The sequence below is a fragment of the Mytilus edulis genome, chromosome 1 (genome assembly GCF_963676685.1).
Source record: "Mytilus edulis chromosome 1, xbMytEdul2.2, whole genome shotgun sequence".
Classification (NCBI taxonomy): domain Eukaryota; kingdom Metazoa; phylum Mollusca; class Bivalvia; order Mytilida; family Mytilidae; genus Mytilus; species Mytilus edulis.
Window position 1 is genome coordinate 96,171,774 of NC_092344.1, and position 10,296 is coordinate 96,182,069.

Consider the following 10,296-nt stretch of genomic DNA (forward strand, 5'->3'; position numbering starts at 1 on the left):
ATTATTACCTCATTCATATATAAATATTATTAAATCAGTAATAATTACTGTGTATGTACATTCACATTTCAATAAAGTAATTTACATCATAGGTCAGAATATGTAAAAATTTACTGGCTATCATGTGTAAAACAATATATGGAAAAAAAATCTCAATATCAAACTACCTAAAAATATACATAAATATTAAAAAAAAAACAACACATTGAATATAGAAATAAGATCAGGATTGATTGCTCATAAGACAACTTTCCTCCAGAAACCAAATGGTGTACATGTAAGCAACTATGGGTCACTGTACAGCAGTCAACAATGTCCATACAGTAATTATATAAGCTATAAAGGCCTTGACATGAAAATATGTGAAACAATTCACAAGTTCATTCAACTGCCATACAAATTTGCATAACACAACAAATTGCTCTTATATTAATGATGCCATCAATAGAGAAACTGTCAAAGCCTATCCAGTTTAGTATTGGTTTATTTGGTTAACTGAATATAAATTCAACTTTCCTTTTGACATTAGAAAAAAAAATCTGAGAAAAATGTTCAACACATTCTAAATTTAAATCCAAGTCTTCATCACTTAACCTCGTGTCAAGCAATTCCCAATCAAACAAACTATTGATAAATTTGGGACAAGCAATTTTCAAATAACAAGACCATACATAAATGTCAAAAGAGTTAACTATAGATGTTTCTTGCATGGAAACAGTTCAAATGGCATTTCATTTTAAGAGAAGAAAGTCTGAAATAATGGATTCAACATCTTAAAATTGGATGATTACCACACATAACTAATTAAAATTCCTTCAAAAAGGTACTGTACAACATAAAAGCTGACATGGCAAATTATCAACAGAGTAAAAAGGACACATATTTATGTATTAAATAAAATGATTATTAAATTATAAAGATGATAAGTAACGATAACATTCCTTGTCTAAACATAAGCTATCATCAAACAATATATAATTACAGTAATTAGAATGATTAGATACTCTATTAGTACTTTACGTCAATACATGTATGGCTAACCTTGGGGTAAGTGTACAATTTCTAGGTTATTAGTCACGGATCTATTCATATCAAAGATAAACTGGCCTTTACCTCTGGGATTTAAGCCAAACAAAAATTACACTGCATTTTATACTATCAAGTGCAAAGGTTATTGTCAGACAAATAAGTTTAGATAATATGGTGTAATATGAGAATCTTTTTTTTTACTTTATGATTTCTTTGTTTGCCAAATTTTGATATTTTTTTGTAACTTTAAACCTTAAACATATTTCATTTGAATGGTAACATATTCTAGCTAACCTTTCAAGATCCCCCTGTACTATAAACTGCTAGTATACAATGAACATACTTCTCTTAACCTTTCAAGATCTCCTTCTGTGATTGAAGCAATACGGACACGCAAGGTACACCCTCGTCTGCGAACAATCACTGGTATATCTTCTGACAATGACCGGGGAATAGCCGGACATGACGGACCAAATCTTCTAATTACATCTCTTTTGAGAAAGTTCCCATTTATAGCACTTTTGTTTTGTTTAAAATCAGATGTAATATTGTGTGACCCAGTTGGCACTGTTAACAAATCATTGTCATTACTGTTCACTTGTTTTTTCAATATCGCTGCTGTTAACTTGGTATAATTATTATCTTCTAAACTTTGATTTTTTGCCAGATTGTTCATGTCTGTCATGGAATGTTGTAAATGGAGAGGTACCACCTGTTCTGTTACTATTGATGTTGACAAATTATCATCAAATACAACATCATCATCATCTTCATCTTCATAAACATCCTCTTTCTTTGCTGTATCATCGTTGATCTCAATATCATCCTTTCTTTCCTGTTCACATCTGTTGAAATTTTTTTCTAATATAATATTTTCCAACTTATTTTTTGGATCAGATGTTGTAAGGTTTTCCTCTTCCGACAATTTTTGCTTATCTGACAGAGAATCCTTAATAACATCATCATGTCTTGGAGGCTGATTTTCAGTTGGATTATAATTCACACTTTCTGGTAATTCTACATCTGTATTCTTGTCAATGTGATAATCTGATGAATCCAAATTGTTGACATCCTTGTAGAATATCAAGTGATGATTGTCTTCTATGTTGTTTCCTTGCTTACAATCCTTGTTTAAATTAACGTCCCTGTCAATCTCATTACTGAGCACTGAGAAATCAGTTGTTTTGTCTTTCTTATTTGTCTCACTGCTGGACTCGTAGGATGATTTTTTACCATCCTCATCAGTGAACTGTAATTCAATGTTATACAAATTTGATGTCAAATGCACATGTTTTGTTGAAGTAACTGGAAACATTGAATCAACTACAAATTGATATAAAGAATCCCATCTAGTGACCTTTATTTCTAAATACTTTCCTTAATTCTTCCAATTCCCAGGCTTCGATTGGAGTACTGTAAAGTGCATTATTCTTTCGTAAGTAACAGAACCATTTGATTACTGCTTTAAATTCCTTTCAAATTTCATTGAAGTACTTCATGTATAGACTAAATCTCTTAGGAGATGTGGAAGAATCTCATCCAAAGAGAAGAAATAATCATATTTGCTTCAGGAACAGGTCCAACTATTAGTACTTTCATAACAATGCCTAGTAATTAATAATAATTCTCAGATGTGCTCAATAGTATGAAGCTGTAAAACAAACATGATTTCCCCGGTAATGTTTACATACAAATTCCTATAAGTACCTTGACATATCATTGCTCTGCAACTTTTGATTTCATAATCCAGGAAGAAAGCTGATTATGCCATCACAATGTATTACAATGATCAATCAAAGACATTGTGTCAGTGGGAGATTCACAACCACTTTAACAAGTCTCATCAGATTCATATATATATGGCAATTAGTCGTTATAGGTGATAAAAGTAATCTAATATTCGTGCCAATATAATAATCATACAGTCAAAATCCCTGTCAATATCACTTAATTTTTTTATAGATTCAATTCCTCAGTATTCAGACATTTAAGTGGTTTGTTTCACATTTAGCTCTGATGAGAATCAGTACGGGTCATATCATAATGTGATGAAGTGAAATCCATCATTAAACTTGAAAAATTCAATACACCTGAGATTTTATTAACATTTTAAATACATGTATGACTGCTTATTAAATAAAGTAATTTGTGTAAGTACATCTGTGGTATGAAAAAATATGCAGTTGTGCATAAACCATTCATACATGTAATCATGTACACATACTAGTTGTTATACAGTTATCAGTTAAAAATTATGCAATAGTGTGAAAACTGAGCTAACGATGATACCATTTTCCTCACTTCGCTATCACAAAAAAAATGTTTCTCCACCTAACAAAAGCTTGTTTCTAGGTTAATATCAGCACATCATATGTTGGAAGAAAAGCAACTTCTTAAAGTGCATTCTTTCAGTTCACCTTCAACAACTTTCCCATGAGATAATATTAAAGTTATGTAGAATGTCCTAGTATATATATTCCTTGATCTTCTTTGAACACAATTATACTACTTGTTAAATTTCTTACAAGTATGCATTGTTACATCTGCAGTTGATCTAATGTCAATTTATATGAACTGTCTTTCCTGATAAAACTTGTGACACATCTGATTTATTAAGCATGCACTTTAAAATTGTCTTCCACTTTGATGATATTCCACTTGACATCTTTTTTGTAAAAATATATATCACCATCACTACTTCCCTCTGTATAATCCAGCTGTATGTCAATATTTGTTTAAATAATTTAGATGTTTTTGTTTGCTTCATGCCAACTGCTTTTTTTAAATCCCATGGTATTCATTGCAAGACAAACTATCATCTTTTTTTTTTAGGACATTGAAAGTAAAACAATAACTCTAGTAGTTCCAGCTCTTTATAAATGTCTTGAATTTCTCTCCTTATCCATGCAATTTCAAAAGGCTTTATAAAAACATCATCAAGTAACGCAAATATTTAGCAAAGATACTGTCCTATGTAGGCACTGTCACACTAACCTGATTTTCTCTTATAATCTGGGTCATTGATCAAACTTGTAAATTTATATTGGAAAACATAAGTGATAACACATCATCCAGGGATATTAATATAACTACGTCATCACTAAATGAAATATATCTCCAGGAAATAAAATTTTGTAAAAACGTAGTGTAGGAAATCGTCACCACAATCATATACAAGGAATTGATTACATTCTTCAAACAATGCCATTCTTTTCATTCTAATTGAAGCAAATTTAAAAAGCAGCCATGAAATAAATGTTTTGTTTATAATCACTTGAGTGCAAGAATGTCAATGTAACACTGAGCTGCTGTTCAAGATCACATGAAAATATAAACATTACCATGCGAGTTCTTTATAATAACATTGATATTGGTATGACAACTCTTATCTATACTTTTGAAACATAGATACAAATGCTTTGTTGTTTATTTTCACACATATTAACCATAAATGGCTTGTTAAATGACAGTCATTACATTACATCTGACGAAATAATTGCAACATTAAGGCAATTAAATGTTTGTGTAATAATATACATATTTTAAAAGCTTATCCACATTTTCCATCTGTTATCAAGAAAACTAATAACAAGTTATGTCCCTTGAAAAAAGACAGAGAGGTTCTGTATTACTTAGCATTTGTGTGGATTCTATGTATAAAAGAAATTTCCAAATAAGGTGGTGAGCATTAACGAAAACTCGCTACCTAACCATAGAAGTTACAATCATGAAGTTACATGAATATTAAAACAGGAAATTGTACATGATGATATTGTAAATGTTGCCAGATATGAGATATATATATGTATATTATATGTACATGTACATGTATGCAGATTTAATATCTTACTAGAGTGGAGGATCAACCCATCACATTCATATTAATATTGTTCAGTATTGCAGGAATAAAATGAAATACTTTAGTACATGTACATAGGGTCCTACTGAAACACTTATTAGGAGTTAGGCATATAAAACTGTCTTAAATTTGAATAACTTTGGAAAAGCAAAAAACAAAATTCTTCTGGAATTGAAATGGGCTCAATTCGCCAATTCAAAAAAAAAAGTTTGAAGTTATGGTAAAAGCATATACTATAAACATGAAGAACAAGTTAAACTATGAGCTACTGCTGCCTAATGATACCCCAGTTTAAACAATAGGAAGTTGACGAGTCTAAAAACATAACACACAGTAAAGATTGTTCACATAAAGCTTAACAACAAATGAAGAAGCTCTTATATAAAGCTTTCTGTGACAAACAGTTCAAATATGACCATAATATGATAGAAAATATAAAACATTAGTAATCACCAAGTTGATGAGCTATGAATCTGAAAAGCACCACATGGTAAAGCATGCCAACATACAGCCTGATTACAAACCATGATAAAACTTGTTCAATTGAACTCATAGGAGGAGGTTTGAGATCTCAAAAAAATGTTTAACCTGTCCCAAGTCAGGTGCCTCTGGCTTTTGTAAGTCTTGCATGATTTTTAATTTTTCTTTCTTGTGTATGATTTGAAGTTTAGTATGACGTCCATTATCACTGAACTAGTATATTTGTTTAGGGGCCAGCTGATGGACGCCTGCGGGTGTGCGAGTTTCTTGCTGCATTGAAGACCTATTGGTGACCTTCTGCTGTTGTCTGTTCTACTGTCGGGTTGTTGTCTCTTAGACACATTCCCCATTTCTATTCTCAATTTTATCGTAACAATTTTCAGGAAACTCTGGTTTCTAGTTCCTGAGAAATTGTGACCTAATTTTATGGGACGGATATTCACCCTCCCTGCCCAAATCTCTGTACTCAAAACCATTAAAATTCCTAAAATTCATTAATCCTAATTGAGTTTGGAAGAAAATAACCTGTGATGTGTTTGGACCAAAAACTTCAATAGCCATTTTCCTATGATTGGTTGTAAACAATTAAATAGTCAAAAACAAACAATGGTACATGTACTTATGAAGGCCATATTTAAATATTCTGAAAGATTATATCTGACTCTTATACAAATCAATTAGTTTGAAAGAAGATGATTTCTTTGCCTGTTGCACATTTAAATTAAGTATTAAATTTAAGAACCATTTGTGCTGCATTGGCACATATTTATGGATTCACTTCATCAAAACTATAATTCAATTTTCAATGATGCAAACATGTAAATATATTCAAATGTTGAGTTACGTAAACATAAAGAGGCATCCAAGTTTAATTTCGTCTCTGGGAAATAGTTAAATTATAATATTTATTTCTATATAACAATTTTGATATGTACATGTACAGATAGAAAAGCACAATTACAAGTAATAAAATATTACTTAGTTCATTTGTACAGTATCAGAGAATGCTCAAAGAAACTAAACACAAGCACAAAGTATCTCTCACAGCTTCTTATTTAGAACCAAGTAGATTTTATTAAAAAAAAAAACATTACAGGAAAACAAAAACATTCTAATAAAAGTTATTTTTGAAGAAACTGATTTACAGTCATGATCAATACTGATAAAGTTAAATATGAAAAGTTGTTTATATAAGACACATTGTAAACGTAAATTCTAATATTGCTTTTTTTTCAAAATTTTTAAAATTAAAAAAAAAAAACTGTTTTAAAATGTGTTACAAATGATCTTGATCTCAACAAGTACAAGGCTACTTTAATATTTCACATTGATCAAGAAATGACCTGATATAATATAAATTTTAACATATATTTTATTACTATACAACCTTTATCATGTATGTGGGGATTTAATTTATGGTACATGTAAATGTAATGTCATAATTCTACACACATCACTGCTTGTACTTATATTTGTATTACAAACACCAATAAATTATAGCTAGCCAATTATGGTTGGGCTGAAACAATGAAAAGAAACCTCTTACTTGAACGTTAACATGTACAGTATTTAAATGAATATTTCAATTTACATGATGCATGAAACTTTTTTATAAAAGAAACTTTTCTATTGCTAAATATGTACATGTACAAAATGTGTAAATAGGTTTCCTCTCCAGGACCTTTCATAATTTAATAAACATGTATAGAAAGTCCTTAAACTTTCTGGATTGGTCAGCTTGATTGAATATTTATTAATTTGCATGTATTGGACATGACTTAAAACTGGACCAAATATCAAAGAGAAGGTTCAAACTGGTTAACAGAGGAAGATATTCAAAGGTTAATTGAAGGAAAAAAAGAGAAAATACAAAGCCTCATAGACAAGCAATTTATGCCAGATGAGGAGCTAAAATAAATGTTGAAAAAACTTACATCTGTTTCATCACCATCTTCTTTCTTTGCCTGTCTGACAGCCTCCATGATACATGCTCTTTCATAACTATGGTTGAAATTGAATCTGTCTTTGAGTTGCTCCTCTGTCAACTTTCTGAAAGATGTTCAAGAGAGTTTTACTTTCTTAGTCCTTGCTACACATGTACATTTATATGCCTTATGGCACTTACATGTACATGTAGGGTAACTTTAAGGATCAAGAGAGTTTTACAAACCCAAAAGCACAACATCAGCAGTTTTTTTCTTATTTTGATATCTTATTCTATTGTTATCAGCTATATGTTACATGTATGTATAGAATACCTGTCAAAAAGATGCACAGGTTTTATTTTGATGCACCATAGGGGAAAAAATTACACACAGGACAATGGACACACAGGAACCCTCCAAGCTCTGTAAACAATGAATTCTACAATTTTTTTATTCTAAACCCAATAATGTTATGGCATGGTTTGGTGCCCTGCTGTTTTTCTTAGATTCAGTGACCCTATTGAGGATAAAAAAAATTGACAGATTTTATAAGTGTGAAATGAAAAATTTTGGGATCATTATTCTACAGTCACCAGCTGCTCCATTTGTGCATCTATACTCTATAGTTATTATTGTTAGAATACTGATTTCTATTATAACTGATCCTCTCCGGATGAATCATGCCAGTGCCTCCATAGTTTTTTATTTACAATTCAAAAATAGACAATGTTTGACAAGTGATTTGGAAAGGAATATGACAATAATCACAATATATGCAATAAATAAATGATACATTAACAAAAGAGAATTTTTATCATGTTCTTTTGAAGAAACAATTTTTTTGGCAGAAAATCAGAAAGTATGCATTGATATACACTCTTAAGTAACAATAACAGGAAGTGAAAGAAAAGGACCCAAAGAAAATACTTCATTCAATTTGTTTCCTTCAAGCAACTACTTACATGTAAAACAACAAGGCGACTAGATATTGCTTTTAACAGTTGCCTGGGCAAAACAAAATGACGACCTGAAAGTGACTTTTTTCCCTCAGTCACCTGCTAGAAGTTCAGAATATACTATCCAGACTACATAGTTGGTCAAAAATCATAATACAAATGTAAATTGTAAGATTATAAATAGGTCATCTCGGGAATCATGTCTTTCATCGGAAAAGATCATCAATTTTGCATGCCTTTATGACAAAATTTACCAGATAGAAGGTGCACCTGTATCCCTGCTCCATTAAAAGTGTCCAACACTTTCATAATCGTCATTCTGTAGGGTAGTCTAGAAATAATTTATGTTCCGTAAGTACACAGTTGTGATTGCTATTTGACTGTGTGAGGATGACCATCCTTCTAGATTTTAATTTCTCAAATATTTGTGCAGTATAGAATAAAACTTGTTCACCCCTTTGCTTAACATGTGTTGGAAATTTCTATGCATATATTTTTGTCACATGGTGATGGAAGTCACATGACAGATTCATCTGAAAACCATATCCCGGAACTGGCCTATTATATGACTGCCTGGTCAGACAATGAAGATCTTTTTAAACATGTTAAACTTACCTAAATTTTTCAATTGTCATATCAGATGGAAAGTGGTTAAGATGCATTGACAAACTTCTTTTACTTAGAAAATCGGCAAAAATTAATGAACGCCTTCTTAATATTCCAGTACTTTCAAAACCACCTGGGGAGCTGGATCGGCGATCATGCTTTGGAAGTCTCAGTCCAGGATCTAAATTTGTTACAATTCTAAGTTGCTTATTATATGGAACAGCAAAATTAAAGCCTGCAACCTCCATGTCATCACTAAACTCGGCACTTTCTCTCAATTTATTAGAATCACTATCATCACTGAAGTCATCGATTCTGTTCCTGCCCTCAAAACTTTTTAGACTTGCTGATGTACTTCCAGGGGAAAAACCAGAGGAGGAGAGGGACATGTCCTCATAATCCTCTTGCAAACTACTTTGTCTTGAATAACTCTGTCCCCCATCCACTCCCTGTGATGAAATACTGCTTGTTCTCCTCTTGAGCTCAAACACTTGATCATCTTCTCCCAGCGCACTTTCTTCTCCATCATGTGAACTTTCAACACTCCCAATCCTAAAGATTGGTCTTAGCAAATCCTTAGAACCAAAATCGGAGTCATGATCAGAAGTTTTAATATCAACATCAAAATGTTTTTCATGGCTTGACTCTGTATTAATAGGTAATGTTTGGATTATTTCTATTGGTTTCTGAATATGAACTATACTCTCAGTCTCTATTTTTTTCTTTTGGTCCTGTAGTTCGAAGGTCTCTGCAGTTTCATCAGCATTGGTCGATTTTGACCCACCTTTGGTAGCTTTTTTCTTGCAGCTTGTTTCATCTTTTTTACTTTCTTCTGTTTTCTTTCCAACCTTTGATTTAGACTGTTTTTTATTAGCTGCCTGAGAAAATTTTGTTGAAAGTGATTTTCTGGAAGACATTTTGAACAATTACCTATCAATACAGTTTTATACCAAATATCTCTCTGAAATTGATTGAATGCATGTCTCATTAACATGATTAACAGACGAATAACCACATCCTATAACACAGTACATGTCATCCTTTTCCATAGCACTTTTTAATTATTATAGTTATTAAAACGGTTAACCATTATCAAAATACCGGTCATAATAAATGACAATAAAGATATTTTCATGTTCATTTTACTGTGAATATAACCACGAAATACGAGGCATGTTGTGGTTTGTTTTGACGGGTTGACCCAAAAACAAACCAACTACACAAGTGTCATCTTTTTTGATAAACCGGACTATCATCTAAGGTCCAAGCCTTTATGACAGCCTCCATGAACGTATTATTCTGCTCATGAATTGGTAAATGATTCAACGCTCATACTATGCAAATCCAACTAAAAGTCAACTTGATGTTTCATCGGAAGTGTGCTGTTTCATTTCCTGACCAAGAACAGCTTTGCATTGTGGGACAGTGTGAAAGTCCGGTT

At 31.6% G+C, this 10,296-nt stretch overlaps 1 protein-coding gene across 8 annotated transcripts in view; it reads right to left on the reverse strand.

Moving 5' to 3' along the window:
- The window catches only part of LOC139515882 (microtubule-associated serine/threonine-protein kinase 3-like), a 65,696-nt gene extending 55,400 nt beyond the window's left edge, over positions 1 to 10,296 (reverse strand). For 3 of the 8 annotated variants that reach the window (XM_071305624.1, XM_071305648.1, XM_071305634.1), the window contains exons 1-2: positions 8,865 to 10,285; positions 7,303 to 7,417 (exon numbers count right to left, since the gene is read on the reverse strand). In XM_071305624.1, the coding sequence (XP_071161725.1) occupies positions 7,303 to 7,417; positions 8,865 to 9,772 (1,023 nt within the window). In that variant the 5' untranslated portion in view covers positions 9,773 to 10,285. Of the gene's footprint in view, positions 1 to 1,372; positions 5,860 to 7,302; positions 7,418 to 8,864 lie in introns of those variants that run through there. The other 5 variants (XM_071305680.1, XM_071305672.1, XM_071305664.1 and 2 more) reach the window with 3 other exon arrangements.